General features: G+C 38.7%; 6 protein-coding genes across 7 annotated transcripts in view; 4 read left to right on the forward strand and 2 right to left on the reverse strand.

The window, feature by feature from the left end:
- Positions 1-2,098: 2,098 nt before the first annotated feature.
- On the reverse strand, positions 2,099-5,350 carry LOC129751801 (histone acetyltransferase KAT2A). Its single transcript, XM_055747529.1, has 7 exons — positions 4,757-5,350; positions 3,771-4,690; positions 3,400-3,680; positions 3,161-3,339; positions 2,825-3,096; positions 2,659-2,751; positions 2,099-2,588 (listed from the first exon to the last, which is right to left on the reverse strand). Exons 1-7 carry the CDS (start codon positions 5,249-5,251, stop codon positions 2,522-2,524), a joined length of 2,307 nt encoding a protein of 768 aa, XP_055603504.1. The 5' UTR covers positions 5,252-5,350; the 3' UTR covers positions 2,099-2,521.
- A 1,255-nt stretch (positions 5,351-6,605) lies between these two features.
- Positions 6,606-8,017, forward strand: LOC129751808 (SRR1-like protein). Its single transcript, XM_055747537.1, has 2 exons — positions 6,606-6,800; positions 7,312-8,017. The coding sequence occupies exons 1-2, from the start codon at positions 6,625-6,627 to the stop codon at positions 8,015-8,017; spliced, it is 882 nt and encodes a 293-aa protein (XP_055603512.1). The 5' UTR covers positions 6,606-6,624.
- On the forward strand, positions 8,007-8,368 carry LOC129751810 (protein FMC1 homolog). The gene has a single exon (XM_055747539.1). It carries the CDS (start codon positions 8,007-8,009, stop codon positions 8,319-8,321), a length of 315 nt encoding a protein of 104 aa, XP_055603514.1. The 3' UTR covers positions 8,322-8,368.
- LOC129751807 (lipid droplet-associated hydrolase) lies at positions 8,330-9,843 on the reverse strand. Of its 2 annotated transcripts, XM_055747536.1 has the most exons (4): positions 9,741-9,843; positions 9,446-9,682; positions 8,606-9,381; positions 8,330-8,529 (listed from the first exon to the last, which is right to left on the reverse strand). In XM_055747536.1, exons 2-3 carry the CDS (start codon positions 9,642-9,644, stop codon positions 8,651-8,653), a joined length of 930 nt encoding a protein of 309 aa, XP_055603511.1. In that variant the 5' UTR covers positions 9,645-9,682; positions 9,741-9,843; the 3' UTR covers positions 8,330-8,529; positions 8,606-8,650. The 2 variants fall into 2 exon arrangements, with proteins under 2 accessions (XP_055603511.1, XP_055603510.1); XM_055747535.1 differs by having other exon boundaries at positions 8,330-9,381.
- A 2,931-nt stretch (positions 9,844-12,774) lies between these two features.
- The window catches only part of LOC129751802 (E3 ubiquitin-protein ligase KCMF1), a 72,399-nt gene continuing 57,375 nt past the window's right edge, over positions 12,775-27,798 (forward strand). Inside the window, exon 1 of the mRNA XM_055747530.1 lies at positions 12,775-13,631. Within this exon, the coding sequence (XP_055603505.1) occupies positions 13,616-13,631 (16 nt within the window). The 5' untranslated portion in view covers positions 12,775-13,615. The remainder of the gene's footprint in view (positions 13,632-27,798) is intronic.
- Positions 24,648-25,070, forward strand: LOC129751811 (histone H4). Its single transcript, XM_055747540.1, has one exon. It carries the CDS (start codon positions 24,699-24,701, stop codon positions 25,008-25,010), a length of 312 nt encoding a protein of 103 aa, XP_055603515.1. The 5' UTR covers positions 24,648-24,698; the 3' UTR covers positions 25,011-25,070.

The following is a 27,798-nucleotide window of genomic DNA, read 5'->3' on the forward strand; positions in this document are numbered from 1 at the left end:
GTTAGCCTGGTTATGGTTTACCCGGCCAATGAGACCCACCAAAGGGCGAGTTTTTCCTTCTTCTGCTATACTTCTCCTGAAACGACCGTACCCCAAAAAGTTAGAAAGTACTCCGCCAAAAGCGTCAAGTGCTTAAAAAAAACCAAAAAATTAGAAAAACTTAAATTGATCAACCAAAATAGATCGGGTCAACAAACAAAAATCTGACATCGCCGCTTAGCATCAGCAGTTGAGCATCTGCCGACCACCAATCTTATACCGTATTTGTTTTCTCCCCTCGATCAGTGTTCCACCGTACCCGACAAAAACAAACACAAATCGTCGCCAGTGTATTGCTACCTCACTCACTCACACGCTCTCTCGCAACACTGGCAAAATTATCGGTGGGCCACCGTCCGTAAGCAGAACTCCACCAGGTCAAAACCAGTGCAACACCGTCCCAATAAACAAACAGTTTGACAGCACCTAGTGGTGCACCAGTGCAACACTAGTGCAACACTCGGCATAAACAAATACGGTATTAGTCGCTTTTCAAGTCAGATGTGAGTTGGAAACAACTAGAGTCCAACGCTCTCCTTAAAAAAACCGCTGCAAAACGTGAAATGCCTTAAACAGGAAAGTTCTCAATAAACGATAAGGCTTCAATTTTAGGGCATCCCACCGTTTATTAAAAAAATATCTTCCAAAAAAAATTATTTCCTCGACAAAAACTTTATTCCATTTTGAGAATTGAACTTATGTTCTCTGGGGTGGTGGAGATTTTTATGTTGTCACTCTAACCGCTCGACCACATTAGCTGGTGGTGCTGCGGGCTGCTAGCAATCGGTCGGGTTTGGTGGAGGGGCAAAAGTATAGTGGTCGTGCATATCCCTTACGGCATTTGATTACAATAGGGTCAACGACCCGAAAAACTGGACACAATTCAGTACCCACCCAAATTTATGCGCATAAATATTTAGAGGGAAGGGTACTTACGGCATCTGTTGTTTGATGTGTTGTTGATGCAGGCTGTTTCGGTGTTGTTCTCTATCAGCTCATCGAGAAATCAGGCTCGATTCGGAGATGTTTTGGCGAACATGTGATGGTTTGGTGTTGCTTCCGCTCTAGCGGAACCTAGCGGTGTTGTCGCTCGATGTCGAACCCAGATGTTGTTGTGCTGGCCTTCTGCATCGAGTGTCGCGACAATGGTGGGAAACTTATTTTACGGGCGTTTCCGTTTAATTTCGAATCCCGTGGTTGTTGTTGGCGAATTCGAAATTGTGTTGGGGGTGCCGGACTATGTTGACGGAGTCCGAATTTCCGGCGGGTTTTGCTCCGGAAAAGGTTGGTCCGCGTGGTGATTTTTGTTGTTTCGTGAGCCAGGGGAAAGTGTTCTTGGCGCGTACTTCGGGTGCTTGTCTCCTCCTTCTCGCAGGTAAACCTTTCAAGAGATTATTGCGTGCACGTTTCCTCCCACAAAACTTTTACCTTTTTCGCAAATCGGTTGTTGCTAATGGTTTGCAACGGTTTATTTCCACAGCCTGTCGTACGACCCTAAAATCTAGGTTAGAACCAGTTGGTGATCCCTTTCCCATAAAAAAACACCTCACGTTTTACCTTCTACTTATCGAAACTCTAGCCACCCACTTGACTCAATCCACGATTTCAGACCAAATAATCGAACTGCTCCAGCTCTTCAGAAAATTGCAGCCGTCTATTCATTTTTTAACCGGAACTGCGTAAAGCGAATACTTTACGAAGTTCCCTGACATATTCTCTTAACCAATTCTTATTTTCCTGATAGTTCGGCTTTCTCCCGAAACTCTCTCTTCCCTTTTAACAATTCAAGTCCCGATTGTTCAAAGGGAGAGTTCGCTGCGAAGTAGAGAAAACTTGCGCTTCGATGTTTTCATCGGCGATGCAATTCCACCCAGGTGGGAGGTGGTTTGTCAGATAGTGGCAATTAAGGCGTTATAAACCTGCACTCTAAATATTTGGTGTACTGCTCGAGTGAAATGTTGGGTAGCTAATTCGAAATAACTGTAGCTTGCTACAAATTGATTCGGATTTCTAATAGCAAATAGATTTTTTTTTAGCTACCAACAAAAACGCACAGGTCTTCGATGGAGATATGATTTATTCAGAGCATCATAATTAACACCTAAATTGATTTAATATTCTGGATAAATGTTTGATTAAACACCACTTTTTAATAATTGTTATCCATTTGTTTTGTAACTTATAGATGGTTTACCTATAAATTTACCATATTGTGCAATTTATCATTCAGCAAGACGTCAATCTTATCCACTTGTTCTCCTACCGGGACAACACCAGTTGACTCCACGAAACCTGCAGGGATCGCCCGAGTTTTTGAGCCGTAAGTCGTTTTACGATGGGTGTGTTGAGTGGAATCCATGTGGTGCCGTTTGCCATTGCCTTTTCCCATTACGTCATCCGTACCGTTACCGCCATTGTTAGCATCATCGTCGTCATCAGGATCTGAACTTCTCCCCAGTTCTTCTGCCTTGAAAGGCAGACATCATTTATCCCACAGGCCTATCTCTTTCATCTTGGTTTGGAAATAGCGCTCGAGAGTGTTGGCACAGCTGAAAAACGGAAAGGAATAAAAAATAATCAGTGCTAACAAATAATTCTATTATTAAAATCTTCGATTACCGAAAGTATTCCGTCTCCGGTGAGTTATATAACCGACAATTTGTGAATATGCGCGCCATATCGGCCATGAAGAGGCGACGCGATACGTAATACCTGTGCATAAAGAGAATAAGATAATCGCATTAGCGAACCAAGGATGGTGTTCTTTGTTGGGCATTTGATTTACTTGTTCTTCAATCGCTCTCCCATAGTTTTCAAATCCATCGGATATTTAATGTGGTCGTAATAGTCGGGTACTTCGGCCGGATTGACCGGTTTCAGGAAGGGCCAAGCTGATGAATGCTGACGAACAGATTGAAGTACACCACTCAACGAATTGGCCAGCTTATCCGGGTCGGCAGATTCTTCGAGGGGGCGTGAAGTGCGTTGCGTGCGAAATTGTGGCCTCCAACCAACCTCTCGAAGTCCTGGAATTGATTCTATCGGGATGCTTCGCAACTATTCATGCAATTGATAATGGAATTAGAGTAAAATAAATTTATTTAAAACACGGAGTAAATACCCCTTCTTTGAAGCAGGTCAATCCGGGATGAACTTTCTGAACTTCCTGTTGACGTTGAGCGATCAACTCTTTCAGGATTTCTTTCTGTTTCCTGATAACTGAGCTAAAGTGGGTGTAAATTAAGCTGGGATGCAATTCACAGTGCATAAGAGTAGCGCCTTCGTATTCCTTGATGTAGCCTGAAAATATTATTGATGAAACCTAAAATTGTTCATGGAAATATTCTAAAACACTCTTACCTGCATACACATGTCGGGATACTTTGATATCTTTAGAGAAACCTTGCTTCTTGAAGTACCCGATGGCGAACTCATCAGCGTAGGTCAGGAAATGTTTGATTCCCCGTTGAGTGCTGTAGTCTTTTAGGTGATTCATCAGATGAGTACCATAGCCCTTCACCTGCTCACTGCTTGTGACGGCACAAAATACAATTTCCGTAAAACCTTGGGTTGCAAAGGTTCGGAAACAAATTCCTCCGATTGGACGACCATCCTTGACCAGAGCTAGAGTTTTGTGTTTACTAATATAAAAAAAATAACATTTATAATTCTAAAAATTCCGTCTAAAAGAGATGCGGTAAGTATTATCTACAATAATAACCTATACTTACGGATCAAAGACCAATTGACTGATGTATTCCCGTGGCATTCCCGGCAGCTGATGAGCAAAAACGCTGTGCAACCCCAACAGCCACAGCATCGATTCTTTGGTAACTGGCTTGGTTAGCGAATTGCCAACAACGTGGAATTCTATCTCGCGGCGACTTTCCTCAGCCTTGGCGGCCTCGTCTCTCGGTGCTTGCAATGGTGGAAAAACGACATCCGTACGGCTCGTATAGTTGGAATCATTGATTCTTTTCAACGCTCTGACAACTACTTCATCGGGCAAATCCTCACATTCTGGATCTTTTTTGAAACGTTTGGGATCGCTTGACTTTTTGCTGCTAGATGACACTGCGGCTTCATGTTGTCGTTTTGATTTTTGCAACATTATCGATGCTGTGGGTTTAAAATTTGGATCCCAGATCTGTGAATCATCGTTGAGCACTTCGTGCTTGAGAGCTTCCAGAAATTTCGGTAGTTGAGCCAGCATGTTGCGTTTCTCTGGAGGCATACGATCCCTTTCCGTTTTACATTTGGTGAGCAACTGCTGATATACGTACTGATAGACCGCTTTCAAGAGATTCCGTCCGAAAACGATAGAAGTTTCAAAATGTCGTAACGAGCTACAAAAAGCCGGCACGTGACAAAATACCAGCCATCTTGTATAGTTTATTTTGTAATTGGACGCATCTTCGTGGCTTAGATCTTTTCTAGCGCTTGGAGCTTCGAAGTTCCAGTGATTTAAACAATGCAAAAATGTTTTTGCCACCTCTGTCATCGTTTCCAATTCTCCAGGGTTCAGATGACTGTATTTATGCAGGACAAAATTGGTCACCGCTTTCGAAATTGAAGGATGCTCAAACGGGGGATCTCCCAAAGGACCACGAATGACAGCTTGGGATCTCGTAAGGATACATTGTCTCAGCAGCTAAAAGTTAAAGTTACTCAAATGGTAAGATTTGAAATAAAATTAATTAAAACAATTGCATCTTACCCGGAATAAATACGCATAAACCTTCTTTGTGTCCGTATCAGTTTCTCGTAGCATACTCATGTACAAATTCTCCACATCCACGATCGCCCCCAAAAGTTCGTTGATTTGGTCATCATTAATTTCTCCAAGGTGGGAGATGTGCGCTTCTAGACTGTGTTTGCAGTTCGGATTGCGACATTCCTCTTTGAAGTTTGGACAATAGTCAACCTCCACATCTTTGTGGCGGTTTTCTTCCGGGGTTTTCCATCCAGTACAGCGACATTCGGTCCCTTGACAGGCCGAGTACATCGACAACTTGGTTAGCTTCTGGTTACGCGGTAGCTGGTATACCTTTTGCTTTCGCTGCAAAATTCTCTCAATGCTGTCCTGACGAGTAGCTTCCTGGGAACCTCCTCCAGCTGCTGGCGACGTAGACGAAGGATGATGGTGAGCAGACCGGTGGTCATCCTGCTTCTCAATTTTGATTTCAATTGATTGCTTCACAGAATCGTTCATGGTTTACAGTCAAACTTTAGCGGATTTAAAGGTTTTTGGGCTAAAAAGTTGATTTTATTTTACCGAAGGACGCCAAAAAACTGTTTTGATTTTGATTGAAATCGATAACAACCCTATAAAAAAATAGCGTTACTTTCAACTTGTCGTTTACCCTACTTTTGGACTAAGTTTTTACCCGATAGTTCTTGCCCTACTTTTTAAAAAGATATTTTGAAATTTTTTATGTTGTTCAGATTTCGACTGGTTTTTGTTGATGTGGTTTTGACTTTCTTTTCTGAAATCGGCACTGCAGTCTATTTTCGAAATGATGATTATTTTATTTCATCCAACGTTTCGAGACTAGGTTGGTCTCATCCTCAGGGAAAACTACAAGGTTGTACATATTTTGTCGAGTTAATGGATTTGAGCATAATCTGTTTTGTCCTACTTACAATATAGTCATCTTTATGTGGCTTTTGATATTTCGATATTTTGAAATTTCTCGTGAAAGTTTGTCTCATGAGTGTTATTTAAATTTCAACGATTTATTTATATCTACGGATCCTTTCATTTAGGCATATTTGTTGGGTTTTTCTAGGATTTGAACACTCTCGTGTTGTTCATCGTTTTTCCTCCGTGGCTTGTCATAATTTTAAATGGTGTACGTACAATGTGTACCCGTTTTTGTTGCTGGATGTGAGTACAGATACTCATTTTTTATGTTGTTATTATTAGTGAACCTGTATATAAGAGAAGTGACATCTGAAACACAAAATTCCAATCGAGCAAAAGAACTGTCAAAATCGATTCCAATCGATCCGAGCATTTTGTCGCAGAGCTTTTACCTTTTTTATTGAAAACTCAACCAAGGAAGGTATTGCGATTGTTGTTATAGTTCAAACAGATAATTGTTTAGCTGGTCATATGAATTTATGATTAGGTGCATTTTTTAAATAATGCTTTGGTGAATCATGTTTCTAGTTAGAAAGCTAACTGAAATTCAAGTCATTCATACCGTTTAACGCGATCCTTCGGACATCGAGTTCAATGTTATTTTGTTGGATTGAAGGAGCGTTCACTTTAGAGCTTGAACATTGAGCCAGAAAACAGTGGTGGGAATTTTTTTTGTCCAAGATTTCGGCGATGTTGCCACATATTTCATTTTAAGAGGGATCAGATGTCGCTTCTCTTATATGAAGGTTCACTAGTTATTATGCTGAAAAATTTAAATTGTGCTGGCAAGCCTTTGCGTAAATCACAGTTTTTCCGGCATTGTTTATAAAATTTCTTATAGGGAAACAATTGGCGTTACATTATTTTTGGGTTTATTTTAAGTTTTAGGCCCTTTTGAAAAACCAGAAACACGTGTTTATGTTTTTTTCGCTAAACAAAAAATGTCAGTTCCCACCTCGATCAACGACGACGGATTTGTACTTGTGATTTCTTCATCAAAATCTAAAAGAAAACGCTCTAAGGGGACCCGGAAATCAACCAACCATATTTTCCACTCAAGTGGCCAACCGGAAGATTCAACTGGGAACGTGGAAATCAATATAGACGAGTTTTTACGGTAAGTGTTTCTTGAACTCGTAAAATGCATTGCAAAATTATGATTTCATAACAGATTTTGTTCTGGATTGTTGTATAACCAAAATTGAATTTTACCAAAGAATCTTCAGAAACAAAAAATCAACAGAAATTCACTTCTCGCTGACTTGAAGAAAATGAAATGTCCATTCAAGTCATCATGCTAGTGCAATTCACATGAAACGCATAAATTAATTAGAGACTCATTACTGTTTGAAACAACAATGAATCTATTCGAACATCAGCTAGTAAAATCTTTATCCTTATCATTAACCTGAACTATATAGGTTATAATTGGCATGCTCACGTACTCCTAACATTAAACATTAAACGATTGTAATTGTTCTTTATTAATTGTACATGAGCCCAACGATATAAAAATATAGTTACGGTTAAGGAAACATGATTGCGACATATACGTTTCAATTTTTGTATGAAAGTTGAACATGTTAAGCTAACACAGTTTTTTTTTTAATATTTTCTATATTTCACAGGCGTTTTGACGAAACAGAAAACGATTTCTTTCAGTCGGAATTTTTTCGACAAACAGTTTCCAAAATCGTGCCGATTCTTGAGCTACAAAATATCAGGCATATAATCTGCCTAGGACTTGGTCGGCTCTCTGAGTGTACCATCTCACGTCATCAGTTGGCTTTTGTGCGTGGCCTCCAAAAGCAGCTACCATCAGTGGAAACCCCCATTCAATTCTACGATCCCATATTCAGCCAACAGGAAACAGACATTATCCAACGACTAGGCGCTGTCGTTCTAACAGAAAATTTAGAAGGAAAATATTCAGCGGCCGAAAAAACGTTATTCTACTTGCCCCATTGCCCGAAACAGATAACCAATAATTTACTGTGGAAAAATTGGAATCAGGCTTTTTTGGGTAACGTATTTCTGATAGGCAATAGTTTTGAATCTATCATTTCTAATACACCCAAACGGCTTTTGAAAAGCAACTCTGAATATTTGTTGAATATTGCCGATTTTTGTAAAGAAACTAAGTTGGATAATATTTTCAAATTCAAAGATATTTTCAACGATACATCTTTGCACTGTTTTGACATAACCGTTTTGAGTCAACAGGAAGCTTCGTTTTGGGAAGCTCAAGAGCCTTGCTACGCAGAAGACGACCTAGAATTGATATCGAAGAGCATTCAACAGAACTTAGAACTAACCAATAAAGATGGCAGCTAAAAGTGTATCAAGCACATTAAAACGGCTCTTATCGGAAATTAAAAACATAAGTTCAGAGACGAATTACAAAGATTCTTTGGCGGCTCAGTACATCAACAGCCAGTTCCGTAAATACGAGACGACAGAACAACAGCACTGTCGGGCTCGGGAGGAGATGAAATTCACCGCTGAAACATACCTATGCTATCTAAGCAGCGTTAGGAAACTCAAAGAACTCAACGAAACGTATAGCGGCAAAGGCGAACGAAGTATCCGGGAAACGGCCGATATGGTTGGATTCAAACTGCCCCACGATCCGAAATAACTGTGAGGTATGATGACTTGAACAATATATTAACAATATTATTACTACATTGGTTTTATTGTCATCCGAATTAGTTGTATTGAATTGAAGTGTTCCATCTGCCCGGTTGAGTATTTGGAATGTTTAATTTAATCTTTCATGTTAGCTCGGTTTACTGATGTTTTGTCTTATAAATGTTATTATAGTTTGTTCTTCGAAATTTTAGATCCTAAAATAATGAAGAAACCTACCAATGCCTTTTCAAGAACGGAAACAATAATTTTTGGTTTATTTTAAATACCTACCACAAAATTATCTCTGAAGAATTTGTGAAAAAGGGGCATATTAAACTAAATCACTTTATGCTTTAAAATCCATTCACCAACCATAAAACCCATCTTCGCAGCCGAGTGCAACACGAAAGCATGCTCAAACTTTCTGGTGCAAATTTCGGCATCGATATCTGGAATCTTTTCCTTTAGTTCGTGGTAGTACTTGACCGGAACCCAACCATCCGTGGCGCCGTAATATAGCCTTATACGGTGTTTATTATTACGAACCGTGTCTATGTCTAGTTCGCGCACTTTTTCCATTTCATCCAAGGCCATGTGCCAAATTTTATCTATTACCGGAGGATGGGTGTATTTCAGCGCTGTTCCCAGGTAATACTTTGGAATGCCTGATACCAAAAAGTATGCGTATATGATCCAGACCTTAATGAAGTTCGGTAGCAAAGCGAAGCAACGATAGAACCATTGAACGAAAAAATACACTGGATTCACCACTTTAGTAAGGATAAATCCGTTCTTTGACTCAACCATTCGTTCGATGGTCGGAAATAGAAAATAACAATGTTGAATTCGAGCGCTTATATCTGGGATTTTCAACAATTCCAGTGCTAAGTAACATCCGATGGAATGGCCAATTAGATGAATTTTAACATTTTCGGGAACATATTTACGAATAAATTGCACCTTATGTTGCAACTGTCCTTCCAAATGATACAATTGCTCATTGTTTTTCAAAGGCGGCAATGGTTTTTTGTACGAGCTCTCTTCCGCTTCGTCATGTCCTGCATGACCTGTAGGGATAACGATTTGATAATATAATTCACAAAATATGAAATCATTCCAAAGGGTTCTCACCGATAACCCAAACCGGCATCTCTTTGTTGAGGCATTCATAAACGGTCGAAAAAAATTTAGTGTAGAAACCTGGTAGACCCGGATTACCCGTGATGCAGATGACCACCTCCTTGTGATCGCCCAAAGATTCCTCGATCCACTTTCCCCATGTTAGAATGTGCGTTGGCACTTTAGCTATCACAGGATAGGCTTCTTGCATGATTCACCTGTTAGCTATTGCTTTAATTCCACGTTTCGCTAAAACAAGAATGTAAATCAAAATATAGAATATATACTTAGGCATATTTTATCTTACGCGAGAGTTAGTTATTTTAAAAATATCACAACCAATCTAATTTTTCAACTGAGTTTTCTGGAATAATATAATTATTGCATTGACTAACAAACTTTGTTCTTATATTCTTATCTTATTGATTAGGGTACATGGACAGATAACTGATGTTATTCGCTTATATATATGACTTAAAACAGTTTTGGCGACTATGTTTTTGCCTTTCTTACAGAAAGGTATTCTTTAATTGCGATACATTCAATTTGTTCTTAATTAATACGTTTTTATTGCATTGTAATAAACTATTATTAGCTTTGCTAAATGATCTGGTCAGGAGTAAAAAAGTGCTATCTACAATTTGACAGCGTGCTTGTTCGATACAAAATTGTCGAAAAAACAGCTGTTATAAATACTGGTATAAGTTGTACCTATGTTTTATTCAGCCAATTGAAATAAAAAGTCTAACAACAAAATTTTGACTGCAGGCAAAAAAAAACTAAAAGCTTACAGTTCGTTTTATAGTTTCGTTGCGCCCCTCCTCCCAGGGCTATTAAATTAAATTTAATAGCCCTGCCCTCCTCCCTAAATGGCGTTTTCGTTTATTTTCCACTGGCACGGTGGCAGTGGCAAACTGCATAAACAAACAAAATCGTCGCCCTTGACGATGCATATATTATGTGTATAGCACTAAACCGAATAGCAACAGTAGGACTAGCGACGCTTTTTTACTAGCGAGATTCCTGTCATTCACAGGTTTTTTTTTTCTTTTTTCAGTCCAGTAGGCGATTTTGATATAGTACTCGAACATTGTTTATGTTATTTATGTACATTTATGTACAGTTTATGTACATTTTCCTAAGGCCATCAATCGCATGCTTCAAGTCTCCTAGGAAACTCGCGCTGTGTCGTTATTATTTTCAACGTCGCGACGTATGTGACGTGTCGCTAGTAGGCAAAGCTGCTATGATTTTTAGCGCTCATATTTTGGATTTTTTCTGCATGCATAATAATTTAGACTTTAGACGATCGTCTATTTTTTAGTAACACCAGGTTACTGGCACGATAGGCGCGCTCGCAATCCTGGTATACGATTTCTCAGAGAAAGCAATAGCCCTTCACTCCAATTTCACTCCGATTAGCTGTATTGTTATGGAAATCTGGCGACAAGCAGCCCCTTGCGACGCTTTCACACGACATACCTGCTTTCATTTAATCTCCATGGAAAAAGAGCAGACCTATCATGCTGAGCGCATTGGAAAGCGCGACAAAGCTGATGCCAGGGTGTTTTGTAGCGCGACAAGTAGGAAATCCAATAGGAATCTTATTTTTTTTCTCGGTTTGAAGAAGTGATTTCGGGCTTTAAGCACAATAGTTCGAAGATCCGTTCGAATTTGTGATAATAAACTAAATAATATCTTAATCGACGAGAAAATTTTCATAAATTCTTAGTTCCCGCGAAAAAACAAAGAATTTGTCGGTTGAAATTTCGGCATTTCGCAATCCGGATCTTGATCTGATGAGTTTTTAATGGCTCTTGAAAGAAAGGAGACGATTCCAAGCATTTTCCAATGTAGAGAAGTGATGATTTGTTGTGAATTTTGAAAGCACCATGGCGCGCCAGCATGAGGCCGATGACATAGTGAGTGCGATGCGATGTGAACCGGCGAATGCGATTCAATGCGGCGAACCACAATTGATGAAAATGTATGTAAATCGCTTAAACCTGACATACTCAACGCGGCGAAGCAGATGTTAATTTGTTCCGCCGCTCGAGTTCGCATTGGCCGCGTTCGCCAATTCGCATCGCATCGCTCTCACTATGTCATCGGCCTGACATACCAATGCGTTGCATTGCTTTCTTATTGGAACCTAGAACGCAAAGCAATGCTTGTCGCCTTAAGCCTAGTCCACACTAGGCAACATGAACTGCGATTTTTGTTATGAGACGAACTTTGTTGTCTGTTGTTGTTGTTGGAAACCTGAGACGGTCTCAGTGTCTCCCGAAGAAAATGGGAGACGCTGAGACCGTCTCGAGACGAACCGTCTCCTAGTGTGGACTAGGCTTTAGCTTAACATCAGCCATACTGAGCGCTATGGAAAGCGCGACAAAGCTGATGCCACGGGGTTTTGTAGCGCGACAAGTAGGAAATCCAATGGGAATATTGTTTTTTCTCGGTTTGAAGCAGTATTTTCGGGTTTTAAGCATAATAGTTCGAAGATCCGTCCGAATTTGTGATAATAAACTAAATAATATCCGAATCGGCAAGAAAATGAATTAGCGCCTTAGTATAACAGCATGACGATTCCCAACAAACATTTTTTGCTGAACAACCGCTGAAACAATGTTGCATGCGCGCGAGTTAAAATTCACCAACCTCAATACTCAAATTTTGAAACATTGAAGACCCTGTTTAATAATTCGTTTTTAAGAGTGTTCCGACCAGAGTGCCTCCAGTAGGGTGGGTGCATACTGAGGAAAAGTAGGCAAGGGGTACTAAAAGTTTCTCATTGGTTGGGGGTGGAGACGGTGCCCTTATGTCTGTTCAATCAACTCTAGTCGAAACGGGTCGAAACAAGTAGAAATGGATTGACAGTTGATCACCTGTCTCTTTCCAATTGACTTCGACCGATTTCTACCAAGTCGAAACTAATCTTGCTGCCGAGCTGGATTGGTTTCGACTAGTTTCAACTTGCTCCATTGAACAACGACCTGACTAGTTTCGACCAAAACATTGGCTCGTTGAACGTCTATCAGTTAACAGAAACCAGTTGAAACCGATTTTTACTAACGATTGAACGAAGCTCTTTTTGACAGCGAATTGTTCGCCTACCATGCCTACGATTACGATTGCCTGTCACAAGGGTCACAAGATGGACGATTCCGTGCATTGGTATAAGAACACACCTATAGCTTTACCCGCCTTGGTTCCGACTAGTTCTCCTCATACGTCAGAAAACGACCAATCAGCTGTCACGATTTCCCTTTCCGGTTTTACTAGTGTGCGTGCAAGGGCGACTTCGCCGCAAATTGCATACAAGAGTTGCAGAGCCAAGTCCAATCACCCATCATCGAATTGAGAACCAGCAAAAGTGGAATGTCTTTTCATCGCTGCTCGACGTCGTCGTGGTTATTTTCCAGATTATAGTTTTTATTTCAGTTTTTTTCTTATTTCATGCATCGCATCGTCTGCGGCAGTGTAAATCGTGCATTAAGTGTAGTTGAATCGGACGGTAGTGTTCGCTGCACCAAACGATTTCGGAATTGGGTTATTTTTCCCATTTGGAGAAGGAGATTTTCTTCCATCAGCCATCGGTGACGAAAAAAAGAGGAAGAAAAAATTTGCACAACGCGATTATGTGATTGCCGTACACATTCACAAAAGTGTTGCTGTATTGTTGCAAGAGCTCGGGTCCTGTGTGTGTGAGTGAGTGGGAGAAAATCGAACGGCCATCTCGCTTGCGAGTTTCGCCCAGTTTATTTTTTTTATTGTTGGTTTGTGGAAGAGGAAAAGTTTCAAAGCAACAACAAGAAGACAAGAGAATATAGCGAATGAAAATCCCCTCAGTAGCGCGGATTTGCGTTTGTTGGAAATAAAGGACGCACAGTAACGAAATTCTACTTAAAATACGGAAAAGTGCTAATAACCAAATCTACTAGCAATACTGCATATTGCACCTCGAGCAGACAACCAGCAAAATCCTTAGCGGAAAATCAGAGAAAAGAAATAGCAGTCATCCGAAAGCAGTACAGTGCCGGATCAACGAATTAGGATATTTGGATTTTAGGAAGTCAACAACACATTGGCCACGGATTGGTAGAATTGGATCAGACAGCGGTGTTTACGTGTGCGTGCGTCTGTGTGTACCGATTCATACGCGCGGCCTCGAAGTGAAAAATAATGAGTCGCCATGAAGGTAAAGAAAGAATACTCTATACCTACTACTATTTTTGTATATTGAAAACATTCGCACACCTTTTCCGTGTTGGCAAGCTTAAATCTACACTAAACCGTTCGTAATTTTCGATTCAGCACCATCAGTCACACCATAGCGATTTAAATTACATAGTTTGAAACGTTTGTATTTTCTTATTCTACATCACTCCATCGCTTGTTTCCCCATGTTTTAATTACAAATTTAACTGTTTAGTTAAGGTTAAGATTATTTTATAAAAAGGCCTTCTTTTATCATTCGCCTCTACAAATCATACAATACTTCCCCAAATCTTTTCTATCCTTTTCCTCTGTTTAAAATTGGACTATAATGTTTATTGTAAATAACCGGCGTTTAATGCTAAATTTTGCAAAATTTCTTTTGTTTTTCAATTGCTTTTCCTAAAAGTGAATTATCGTGAATCGAGAATTGTGAAACAGATTGCACAATCTGTTTCAATGTTGACTGGTAGTGTCAATTACAACATCTAACGCAACGAAAAATGTTACTTATCACGGAAACCGTCTAAGTCAGATTTTTCTTATACCTAAAAGTTTTATTGTGTGATACATGGCATCACATTCTTATTTTGTCTTGTTAATCTGAATTTTGAAAAGTATTTCACATTCATCCTGTTTCGTCGCTTTTTACTAATTTAATGTATGTAGTTGTTTTAAATTTTTCCTTCAACTCCTTAATAAACGTCATCAAAAACATAATCATTTCTTACTCAATGCTATGCTGTTGTCAGCATATTTTGTCAAGGAAACTGTATTTTCATGTAAGCAATAACACTTGATATATAGGTCGTATCATGCGTGCAAATAAATGCAATATTTCGTAATTCACTTATTAAATTACCAAAACGTTGTATAGGAACACTCTACATGTTTCAATCAAAAAATATATACGGATTTTGATGAAATCAGTACGCTGATATTTGTAGTACCTAGCGTCTCATTCTGTTTATAATCTCTCAAACTTTTCACATGTATCATACATATTGTATCTGTATATTATTTTAAGCGTCAGTTCCCGAGCTATTCAAACGGTTAAAAAATACTGTTTATCCACCTTCCTTATCTCTCTGTCATTTAGAAGAACGTCATGTAATTTTATCAACCCTTATCCGCTTTCGAGTGTCAATATGACACTTTGTATTGAATTTGGAAGTTTGGCAGCTTATAACTTTATTCTTGTTCATGAAAAAAAAAATCTTCGGGAACCCTCAATGAATTCATGAAAACTTTTATTTTTCACTATTACTTTTTTATGGACGCACCCAGGAAGAAAACTTCCTATTCAGACCTTGAGTGTCAATTTGTAATTGTAATTGTGATTTTTATTTACGAGAACCTTCAAGTTACAACATAACTTAATGACTAGGTCAAGGAAGACACTTTAATGGAATGAATGTGTAACTAATGATTTTAAAATAAAATAATTTTACACTCCTCGCTTAAAACCGCTATATTTCTCTTGTTTCTCAACCGATTTTTATAAAATTTATTGTTTTGGAAACCTCGTAATGTAACTCAAATATTTTGTAAAGTATTGCAACGCTTATGTCATTACACCATACATGAATCGGCATGAAATTGGCGTTCTAGTGAATATATATTATTGCAGAAATCTTGCGTAATTATAAGGTACACCGGGGTAAGTGTGGACGATGGCTATTGAAACAATACTGTGCACATTTTTTCAAACTTTTAATGCAGAATGTTCAATTTACTTGTAATCTATCCAATAACTGTGAAAAAGATACGCTTCATACAATAACGGATGTTTACAGCGACTTTTTTGGAATTTTCTATTTTCAACTACGATGTCGAGTTGATGTGCATCTTTTTCAATTGCAAATTTCTCGTAAACTAGCTGGCTCTCGATGAAAAACTCTATATTGAAACAATCCTTGCATTCCAAACAACCAGATAGGAAAAGAAACGGAGGTTAAGAATGAAGAAAAAAGAGTTTATTTACAAAAAAATAAAGTTTTCTGCGCTTCAGAAGATGACATAATCGTCTTAGGCGATTTTAACATGCCAAGTTTAAAGTGGTGTTCCAACCAAGCTAGCTTCCTGTATCCTGATCCTGAACGCTCTACTTTTTCGGTTTCTTCGACCATTATTCTAGACTCTTTGAGTACAGCAACCTTACGTCAGATCAACAGTGTTGTAAACAAGAACGACCGGATGCTTGATCTTTGCTTCGCCAATGAGGGTTGCGTTTACCAACTATCGAATCAACACATGCCTCGCTAGTTAAAGTAGGCCCACCCGGCTTTACTGGTTACATTTAATATCTCTGGATTGTGTAACCCCGCTGATAAACTCACACCTTTGTACTTGGGCTATAAGAACGCCGATTTCGATATCATTTCTCGCGTACTGGCAACTATAGACTGGGAATCCGAACTCGAACTAGCTAACCCTAATGCTGCAGCCGAAACTTTCTCGCACATCCTCAACTACGTAATCGACCGTCATGTGCCGAAACGCACCGCCAATGCTAATCCTCGGACTTCATGGGCTACAGCAGCTTTACGACAACTGTAAGCGACAAAAAGGCGTGCCCTTCGAAATTACAACAAGCACAAATCTCCGCAACCAAGGAAGAATATCGTAAACTCAACTCCGCCTATAAAAAGCCTGTATGCGATCTCTTTGCCAATACATTTTCGAGCATCTTTGATACATCTTCAATAACCGACGACCAACTGAATTGTGCCATCAGGAGTATTTCACCACTGGGCTTTTCTTTAAACGGTATTACAGTCGAGGACACAACCATCTCTAAAGCAGCCACTAAGCTCAAAAACTCCTTCTCTACGGGCCCGGACGGGATACCAGCTACCTTCCTAAAGCGTTTTATGCCTTCTTTGCTGACTCCTATCAGGCTTATCTTCCAGGCTTCGCTTGACCAGGCCACCTTCACCTCACTGTGGAAAGAAGCTTACATGTTCCCGGTTCATAAAAAGGGAGAAAGGAAAGATGTTAATACTTACCGAGGAATTTCAGCTCTGTGTGCTATAGCCAAACTTTTCGAATTGGTGGTTTTAGATCCCATTTTCATGTTCTGCAAGCACAAACTCTCCAACGACCAGCATGGATTTATGCCTCAACGCTCAACTACAACTAACTTACTAACCTTTACCTCGTTTGTGCATGAAAGTTTTGCAAAGAAATCCCAAACTGATGCCATCTGTACCGATCTGTTTGCCGCATTCGACAAGGTGAACCATGATTTTGTGGATCTCTTATTGGCTGGTTCCGCAGTTACCTTACTGGAAGAAAGACAGTCCGTACGGGTAATTGTTTTTCCAGGCAGTTCTCAGCTTCATCAGGCGTGCCTCAGGGTAGTCATTTAGGGCTCTTAGTATTCCTAATCTACTTCAATGACGTGCTTCAACTCCTCGATGGACAAAAATTGGCGTATTTTTTTTAGTTAAAATTGACGTATGCCGATGACTTGAAACTGTACTACTCTATCAATGGCTCCGAAGATGTGAACTTCCTGCAGAACCAGTTTAACCTCTTTGCCTCCTGGTGTGATGCCAATCGCCTACCTTTAAGCCGTTCATTTCTTTGGAAACGATGCAATCTCTCGAGCTCGGAAAGAGAGAGAGAATGCCAGACGACTGCCCTGCAAAACAGGTGTTCGCTACGAATCCGGTAGGAACAAGACGAGCAGGGGCGCAACGAGCGAGGTGGTTAGACCAAGTGGAGCGTGATCTGGCGAACGTGGGGTGCCCAAGAAATTGGAGAACGGTTGCTATGAACCGAGTGAATTTTAGGAATTATGTTCGTCAAGTTATGTCGTGAGACGGAATACTATGTAAATAAAAAAAAAAATAAATAAATAACAATCTCTCGAGCTCAACACGTGAAAGATCTTGGTGTGATCCTCGACGCGCGGCTGGGTTTTAAGAATCACACCAACTATATCGTTGACAAAGCCTCCAGAAGCCTGGTTCTTCTTTTCCGCATGACGAAGGACTTTAAGGACATCTACTGCCTGAAGAGTCTTTACTGCAGTCTGGTTATATCGATCCTCGAATATGCTTCTGCGGTTTGGTGCCCATATTATCGCATCGAAGCCATCCAACGACGTTTTTCGAGGTATGCCCTTCGACACTTAAACTGGCAAGACCCTTTTCGACTTCCCAGCTACGAAAGCCGCTGCGCCTGATCGATATCGACACGCTGCAAGCCCGCAGGACCGCCACTCGTGGTTTGAGGAATCGGGATACTCAGCTCTTCGTTCCTGTTAGACTAAACAATTACGGGGCCAACTCTGCAATAATTGGCGTCATCAAGACTTCTAACCGCTTCTCAGAGCATTTTGATTTTGACGTTTCGAAGGTTGTATTCCGAAGAAGAATTCTTAGTGTTCTAAGTTCAGTGTAGATTTGTATTTGTAGTTAGTCTCTTAATTTTTAAATATCATTTTAAACATCATTAATAATAAAACTTATCTGGTGTGACTTAAACAATTTCATTGTTTGAAAAGGACGTTTTAACACCACTTTTTAAAAAAATATATAAGGTACACCGGGGAAGTGTGGACGATGGCTATTAAAACAATACTGTGCACTATTTTCTTAAACTTTCAATGCAGAATGTTCAATTTACTTGTAATCTATCCAATAACTGTGAAAAAGATACGATTCAAACAATAACGGATGTTTACAGCGACTTTTTTGGAATTTTCTATTTTCAACTACGATGTCGAGTTGATATGCATCTTTTTCAATATTGCAAATTTCTCGTAAACTAGCTGGCTCTCGATGAAAAACTCTACATTGAAATAATCCTTACATTCCAAACATCCAGTTATGAAAAGAAACGGCGGTTAAAAATGAAGAAAAAAGAGTTTATTTACAAAAAACTAAAATTTTGTCTCCAACCCCTGCCTGGGGTAAGTGTGGACGGTTTTAAAAAGACTTGATGTTTACACATTCTTTCAATTTTCTGTCCTTCATCCTTCATGAATTATATTATTTAGCTATATTTAGCATTCGTATCATGAAAAGTTGGGTAAAGTACTTGTTTGTTCTGTGTTTTTGATAAAATCGGATCTCGTGTGTTGCTACATAAATTACACACAATAATTATTGAAAGATGCCTTACTAATAGTATCATGAACTTTTTTCAAAACTTTGGACGTTTCGAGCAATAAAATAACGTATTCAACCAAGAAAACACAATTTTTTTTGAAAAATTCCTAAGAAATCAAAGGGAAAACTTACCGTCCACACTTACACCATAAAGCGGGGTAAGTGAAGACACTAGCGGTCCATCACAATTTAAGTGATAACTTTTTTCGCTTTGCTTCTATCGAGCTCATCTCTTCAGCGTTTGTAAACAACATGTTCTGCATCACATTGAATGTAATTTTATGAAAAATTGCTCCATTGCTGATTTTTTAATGAATTTTTAAAGTTGAACTATACGAAAAACCGTCCACACTTACCCCGGTGTACCTTACATATATGTATATCTGTGCAACGTATAGCTTCCAACTTCAGCTTTCTTGGACACTTTAGGGTTTCTTCCAACGAAATAAAATAATGACAAGTTGTCAGCTCTAGACCTCAGATTCAACTCATCTCTCGATCAGCAGCTGAGCCTTCCGTTTATTAATCATCTCGAAAGCTCAGTACAACTGAGAGCGTTTTAGCATAAAATTTAGAGTTACCATTCAATATACTACAGTTCTTTCCCCTTTAGGTTTCTATTACATGACTAACAAATTTAACTTAATTTTTCTGTTCGAATTCATTGTAAGTATGAAAATATATACATTTTTTTTTTCTTAGTAATTTTCGAATAGTTTCCATTGAAACTCTTATATTCTCTTATTAATACTCTAATGATTTTTATACCTTCGATTGTTAATCCAAAACATTTCTTTTATAAAATTCGACTTCAACTTATTTGAATAAATTTAACTTATAAAATTTCGGAACTGTTTCACTTAGAAACACATCTTTTTTTTCTTAATCATTAATCGTTCTGATCGTCTTGGACACAACGATGCCAATGGCTGATTTGTGCTCCTTTGAGCTGCTCCACACTCCAGGTCATCGAAACCGCAAAACTCTTCATCGCTCGATGATATTTCCCTCTTCCTCTTTAAGACCGGTTTACAGGGGACCACAATGTTAACTCCGCGTTCAGTACGACCCTGGACCTTCAATTGCTCGCGATGAGCCCTGGCTATAACGCTTCCAATTGCCACCTGGAAAACATTAGGAGAAACTTGCTTGATGAAGGTTGCCTTTATCCATCGCGAACAATCTTTTGGGTTATGATTTTTGTACCATAACAAATCCCCTGTTTTAAGTTTCAATATAGGATCTCTATGAACATCTTTACTTTTTAATCCATCACAACCAATAACATCTTTACGATTATTGTCTGTAATCTTAGATTTTTTACTTTTCTTGGGATTAACTAAGTCTAAAAGAGTTCTAGGTGTAAATGTAAACAATTTTTCAGATGGAAACTGTCCATCTTTCGTCAAACAACTATTTCTATAGTACGATAAAAACAAATTTAATTGGTCCTCAGTTTTTAAATTTCTTATGTTGGTATCAAACAAAAATTTCTTCAAGACCTCCTTCACCACTCTTACCAACCTCTCTGCTTGGCCGTTACTTGATGGATTGTATGGTGGGCTTTTCATAACCTTTATACCATTTCTCTCTAAAAATGAATTGAATTTCATAGAATTGAAAGGAGGTCCGCCATCAGTAACGACAACCTGTGGTAACCCAAAACGTGTGAAAACATTTACAAACTTTTCAATTACTTTATCTGCGTCAGTTCCATTTTTCATCCAATCAACCTCTATCCATTTGGAATAACTATCCACGATCAACAGAAAAGTTTTCTGTCCAAAATAAAAAAAATCTGCATGTATTCGCTCAAAAGGTTCGTCAGAAGGTATCCATTCAGTTTTTACTTTGGATTTGGGAACCACTGACATACGTATACAGGGTTCACAACTTTTAACAAAAGACTCAATATCTTTGTTAATACCAAACCAGTATACAGATCTCCTAGCAATTTGTTTCATTTTGACAACACCAAAGTGACTACCATGCAAAAGTTTCAAAACCGAATTTTTCATACAACTAGGTATTATTACACGATCGCGAAAAATTAAACACCCATCTAAATATTCAAGATCATGTCGATTAGAGAATACATGTAGTAATTCCTTGTCCAATCTTTCAGGCCATCCATTTTGGTGATGCGAAACAATTTTTTGTAAAAACCTATCTTTACACGTTTCTTTAGCAATTGAAGAATGATCTACTGGAAGGTGTTGACTTAAATTTATGTTTTTAACAAATTCCTCATCGTATTTTGTAGGAACATTTTGTGTTAAAGGAAACCTCGAGCAAAAATCAGCGTTTCCCATATTTGTTGACGGTCTGTAAATAATTTCGAAGTCGTAAATGGATAATTCAAGAATGTACCTTTGTAATCTTGTTACATAAATAGAGTGTTTCCCATTTTTGCCGAAAATTCCCACAAGCGGTTTATGATCTGTAAATAGAATAAATTTTTGGCCAAATAGATATTTATGGAACTTCTTTACCGTACAAACCACTGCCAAGGCCTCTAAATGTAAAATAGGATAATTGCGTTGTGCGTTGTTTAAAGAAAATGACGTAAAACTGATGGGTTTTTCTGTACCATTTATTAAATGTGAAATAACACCACCCAGACCATAACTAGAAGCGTCGGTCGTTACAACTAAAGGTTTGCTGGGATCGTAAAACTCTAAAATATTTGCTGACAATAAGGCTGACTTACTAGATTGAAAAGCAGTCTCACACTTATCGTCCCATTGAAATTTAGCATCTTTTTTTAAAAGTTGATGCAGACAGAAAAGTTTCGCTGATAATCTTGGTAGAAATTTTCCATAAAAATTCAGTAATCCCAAATAAGCTTTTAATTCACTGACATTTTTAGGTGTTTTGGCTTCACTAATTGTAGCTACCTTATCAGGACAGGGACGTAACCCTTTTTCAGATATAATATGTCCTAAATACTGCAATTCTTTTACAAAAAATTTGCATTTACTTATATTGACTCTTATGTTTGCCCCTTGCAACCGTTCCAACACTTCAGACAACTTCTCCTTGCAGTCTTCTAAATTTTTACCAGCAATTAAAATATCATCCAAGTAAACAAAAACGAAATCAAGCCCTACTAAAACCTTCTCCATGACAGATTGGAAGATACCAGCACTAGAAGATGTCCCTTGAGGAAGTCTATTATATTGAAAAAGTCCACGGATGGTGTTTATGACCATGAATTTTCTGGATCGTTCAGATAAAGAGAGTTGGGTATATGCTCCTTCCAAGTCAAGTGCGCAAAACATTTTACAGCCTGACAATTTTGCAAACATATCCTGTGCAATTGGCAGGGGATATGTATGCGGAATAATTAATTTGTTTATGGAGACTTTACAATCAATAACCATCCGTATTTCGTTGTTTTTTTTCATGACCACCACTACAGGAGACGCCCATTCGCTGGTTTCTACTGGAGTAATAACATTTTCCTTTTGTAACATCTCCAAATGTTTTTCCACTTTTTCCCTTAATCGATAAGGCACCTCATAAGCTCTTTTAAAAATAGGCGTATCTTCTTTTAATTTTAAGTCTGCCTCGTATCCAAGAATAGGTTTTGTAAAATTTCGTTCAAATACTTTAGCATATTTAAGCTTAAGCTGTTCCACAACGTCTTTTCCCAATATTTGTGAAACATTGTTCACCCTTGAAAAACCAGTGAAAGCATCCCTCCAAGAAGGTTTAAATTGGTCAAGCCAGTTACGACCAAGCAAAGGCAAAAATTCATTTTCGCTGTCAAGAATAATCAATTCCAATTTCTTTTTCATCCCATTCCATTCAACATCAACCATTGTTTTTCCATAAATATTTAAATTTGATCCATTGACTACAACCAATTTTTTTTCACAAAACTTCACAGATAAATTAAAAAGTTTGAAAAATAATCGCTTTCCAATAATAGATACAGAAGCCCCGCAATCAATCTCCATTTTTAGATAAACCCCCTGTACTAAAACACCCGTGATACATGGTTCACTAGCAGAAGTATTACTAGAAACCATCATGCAAAATAAATCACCTGATTCGTCATCCGTTGAATCATCAGTTTGCGTATTGAACCGCTTGAACAACTCTTCCAACTGCATATTGTGGCTTGTACCAGCTTGAACCGTTGGCTGTTCAATGTCAGCAAACTTAACCGTGGGTTTACGATTGTCATTAATCCACTTAAAACACTTTTTCACTAGGTGTCCCACCTTGTTACAATAGTAACAAACTATCGGTTGATTTCCATTGAGATTTCTTGAATTGTAAAATTGGCCGGCCCTTCGCGAACTGCTGTTATCCCTTGGCTCCCTATGTCTTCTCGTTTCGTAATCTTTGTTGGGATTGCGAAGAAAATCAGCTCTAGAGAAGCGGTTATTATTTGACCGGCTTCTACTTCTATTTCTCCTAAAATTGTTACCGTATTCATAGCTATTGAACTGATCCTTCCGCCCCAAACGCGTCTTAACAGAGCCAACTCCTTGAACCCCATTGCCTGATATCATTTGCGCCCGAGTTCCTGCCAATTCCCAATTTATGATCATCCGTTCTGCACTTGCTAAAGTTAGGTTCTCTTCTGCAAGCATTTTCTGTTGTAAATTTTTATCGAAAACCCCCATTAATAGTTTATCTCTTATAGCAGTATCTCTAAATTCACCGAACGCGCAAAATTCAGCCTGCAACTTAACTGCCAAAACAAAGTTTTCGGCTGATTCATCTTGCTGCTGTACCCGAATATAGAACTTATACCGTTGAATCAAGTCCGAATCGCTTTTATCAAATCTACTTTTCAATTTCTTAATGATGTCGTCAAACGGTATTCCAGATAAATCGCTTGCTGGATATAACAATTTAAGCTCTTCAAAAACTGCTGGCCCAGAAAGAGTAATAAATAAAGCTTTCTTCGAATCAGCTGGTATCTGGTTATACTGGAAAATAAATCCCAAACGTTCAACATAATTGCTGAACGAAGTTCCAGGAACATATGGTTCAATTGAACCCACTATGTTGCTCGCCATGATGTTGCGCAACAACTTCCAGATAACTTAGCGATATACACTTGATCTATCTACTGGTGCAGCATATGCAACACAAATTTTGCATGCAACAAAATCCGGAATGTATCACACTAGTATGAAACGTCGCGATGGATCAAATTACCAGCGCTAGTAGCAACCAAGTAGTATGCTGATTGATGTAGTAATAAACGTGGTTTGTTGAGTAACAATAGACTCGATCAGCTTTGTTCTTTAACAACTCCAAATACTTTACCTACAATAAGAAGAGGGAAAAAAATGGTCATTAGATATCTACTTTTTTTTAAAAAAACTTTTCGTTTCGTCGTTATTTTTTGTATTCAATTATAAACCATATTATATCATGCCTTTGCAGAACACAGCTTCCACGAAAAGGTCCAGCATGCAACAGCCCGTTGGCGCTCTTTGGTTCAACCTTTTTTTTTTTCTTTTATGTAAAACCCAATGCACGTTCAATTTTTTTTTATTTCACCACATTTAACAACCTTTGTTGCACTTTCTTATAATTCCTTTCACACTTCACGTTTCCTCGTCGCCACTTTAGGGTTTCTTCCAACGAAATAAAATAATGACAAGTTGTCAGCTCTAGACCTCAGATTCAACTCATCTCTCGATCAGCAGCTGAGCCTTCCGTTTATTAATCATCTCGAAAGCTCAGTACAACTGAGAGCGTTTTAGCATAAAATTTAGAGTTACCATTCAATATACTACAGACACCAAGTGAAATTTTTATTTTGAGCATTCCATAGCTGATCTGCATTCTTTTTTCCGAAACATTTTTCTCTTAGAAACATTTTCTTGTTCTCATCAAATCGATTCGTGCGTACTATTATTCGGAAAGACTATTCTTCCCCCAACAAGTGATCTGCTTAAAAAATGACCGGACGAGGAAAGGGAGGTAAGGGACTCGGCAAAGGAGGTGCCAAGCGCCACCGGAAGGTTCTGCGCGATAACATCCAGGGCATCACCAAGCCGGCCATCCGCCGATTGGCCCGCCGTGGAGGAGTCAAACGAATCTCCGGACTGATCTACGAGGAGACCCGAGGCGTGCTGAAGGTATTCCTGGAGAACGTGATCCGAGATGCGGTGACCTACACTGAACATGCCAAGCGCAAAACTGTCACGGCCATGGACGTTGTCTATGCCCTGAAACGCCAGGGTCGCACCTTGTACGGTTTCGGAGGATAAATTTGTGACGATAAACCGCGGAACGCCCTCTGCAGTGCAGTCTTTCCCTGATCGAATCAAAACCACTTAGATAAGAAAATTCCAGCTAGTCAAATGGCCTGCTCGGTGGATCCGACGTTAAAGCCGGCCTTAAGCCCGCTCGCCACGAATACGCCGGGCAAGCTGAATGTACTTGGGCATAATGGTAACACGCTTGGCATGGATGGCGCAAAGATTGGTATCTTCGAACAGTCCAACCAGATAGGATTCACTGGCCTCCTGGAGCGCCATGACGGCCGAGCTCTGGAAGCGCAGATCCGTCTTGAAGTCCTGAGCAATTTCTCGAACGAGACGTTGGAAGGGCAACTTCCGGATCAGCAACTCTGTCGACTTTTGATAGCGACGAATTTCTCACAGGGCTCCGGTTCCTGGCCGATAACGATGAGGCTTCTTGACACCACCGGTAGCCGGAGCACTCTTCCGGGCGGCCTTGGTGGCCAACTGCTTACGAGGAGCCTTTCCTCCGGTGGATTTACGAGTAGTCTGCTTGGTACGGGCCATCGCTAGGACTTTGTCGTCGAATAATTGTTCGTAAAAAGCTACTAACTGAAAAAAAAATGTTTCTTAGGCTTTAAGTAACGGAAAACTGATGTGTTGTAGCTTAATATTGTCTGAGGAACATATTTGAATTACAACACGAGGTTTATAAAACTATAAATTTTATAAAAATCAATTGAGAAACGATAGAAATTTATTAGTTTTAGTCAGGAGTATCAAATTGACACTCAGGGACTGTAACGGGTAAAAATTTCAGGAACGGATTAGGGTTAACAAACGGTTCTGGTTATATCTAGGTATATTGAATCTTACATCTAAAGACACCTATAGAAAAATATGAAAGGATTTTTACTTATTATCTTAACCCTAGTTTGACGGCTTGTAACTTTATTTAGGAGCATCAAAATATTTAAGAAAAAATTCTAGGGCCCAGCAAAAATTAATAAAATCTTGATATAACTTTTAAGAGAGCTTACTGAAAATTTATGATAAAAAAACTCTTTTGTTAATTTAGGAGCATTTTGACTTTGACATTTCGAGAGATGTTTTCCGAAGAAAAGTGAATAGAGCCTTGAGAACCCCATTGTTAGATTGAAATGTTTTGTTTTTTAACTTTAATTTTAGGATATCATTTGGTTCAATATTGATCCGTTGATCAGTAATAAATAAATAAATAACAATTTAAGAATATCGCCTAAAATCGCTATATCTCTCTTGTTCATCAAACGATTCGTACGAATTTATAGTTTTGGAAACCTTGTTACGTAACTTAGACAAAATAATCTAATTTTTTTTTATGTTACTCCAAGTCCAAGAAAAAAGATCGAAACATATGCTTCTGAAAAAGACTGCAGATCACCTATCAAACTTTGACAGTTGATTGATTGGGGAAAGTTTGTTGACACCATTTTTTGTGGTTATTCTCATCAGCACATGTGATGATTTGTTTTGCGGAGACCGGCTGTTCGCCATCTCTCCACAAGCATCACGATGAATGTTTGGGGCAAGGGTATTGTGGTATGGAAATAACCTTGGTAAGTGATTTTGCCACTTGGAAACTAGTAGACTCCTCAAATTGAAATCTTTTCTATTAAAACCTTCAATAACTCCAGAGAGAGACATCAATAGCAGGCAAAGAACACAAGCGAGTCATGCGACATGGAGTGTATCGATAGAAGATCCAGCAGTCGACCGATGGAGCTCGATCAGTACGCATATGGGAGCCTGTTTCATCACGTTCACCATGGGGTAACTGGTTAACGTGCCGTTGTACTGAAGCGAAAATTGCGGGTTCAAGTCCCGTCAGTAAGCCGTTGTATCTTTTTCGAAAAATTCATGATATTTACGGCTTATGTTCTACCTTTCTCTGATATCTCATGTTTCTCCAAAACCTTCCATCGCCTTCGAAAATTTGAGTAAATTATCACACGAATAGCCTTATAGTGACATTAATAAATAAGGTACACCGGGGTAAGTGGGGACGGTTTTTCGTATAGTTCAACTTAAAAAAAATCATAAAAAAAAATCAACAGTGGTCAATTTTGATAAAATCCCGTTCAATGTGATGCAGAACATGTTGTTTACAAATGCTGAAGAGATTAGCTTGATAGACGCAAAGCGAAAACAGTTATCACGTAAATTGTTATGGATTGCTGGAGTCTTCAGATTTTCTCTTTGATTTCTCAGTAAATTTTCACCAAATTTGCGTTCTCTTGGTTTAATACTTTACTTTATTGCTCGAACCGTCCAAAATTTTGAAAAAAGTTCATGGTAATATTAGTAAGGCATCTTTCAATGATTTATAGTGTGTAATTTATGTTGCAACACACGATATCCGATTTTATCCAAAATATATACGTTCATGATTTCAATGCTAAATAAAGCTAAATTGTATGGAATTAAGGAGAGAAAATTGAAAAAAATGTGTAAATATCAGCCGTCCCCACTTACCCCAGGTAGGGTTTGAAGACAAATTTTAGATTTTTTCAAACAACCTCCTTAATTTTTAACCGTCGTTTCTTTTCATAACTGGTTGTTTCGATTGTAAGGATTATTTCAACGTAGAGTTTTTCGTCAAGAGCCAGCTAGTTTACGAGAAATTTGCGATTGAAAAAGATGCACATCAACTCCACATAGTAGGTAAAAATAGAAAATTAACAAAAAGTCACCGTAAACATCCGCTGTGGTCGGAACCGTATCTCTTTTACAGTTATTGGATAGATTACAAGTAAATTTTACATTCTGCATTACG

Source organism: Uranotaenia lowii, chromosome 3, assembly GCF_029784155.1.
Source record: "Uranotaenia lowii strain MFRU-FL chromosome 3, ASM2978415v1, whole genome shotgun sequence".
Lineage (NCBI taxonomy): Eukaryota > Metazoa > Arthropoda > Insecta > Diptera > Culicidae > Uranotaenia > Uranotaenia lowii.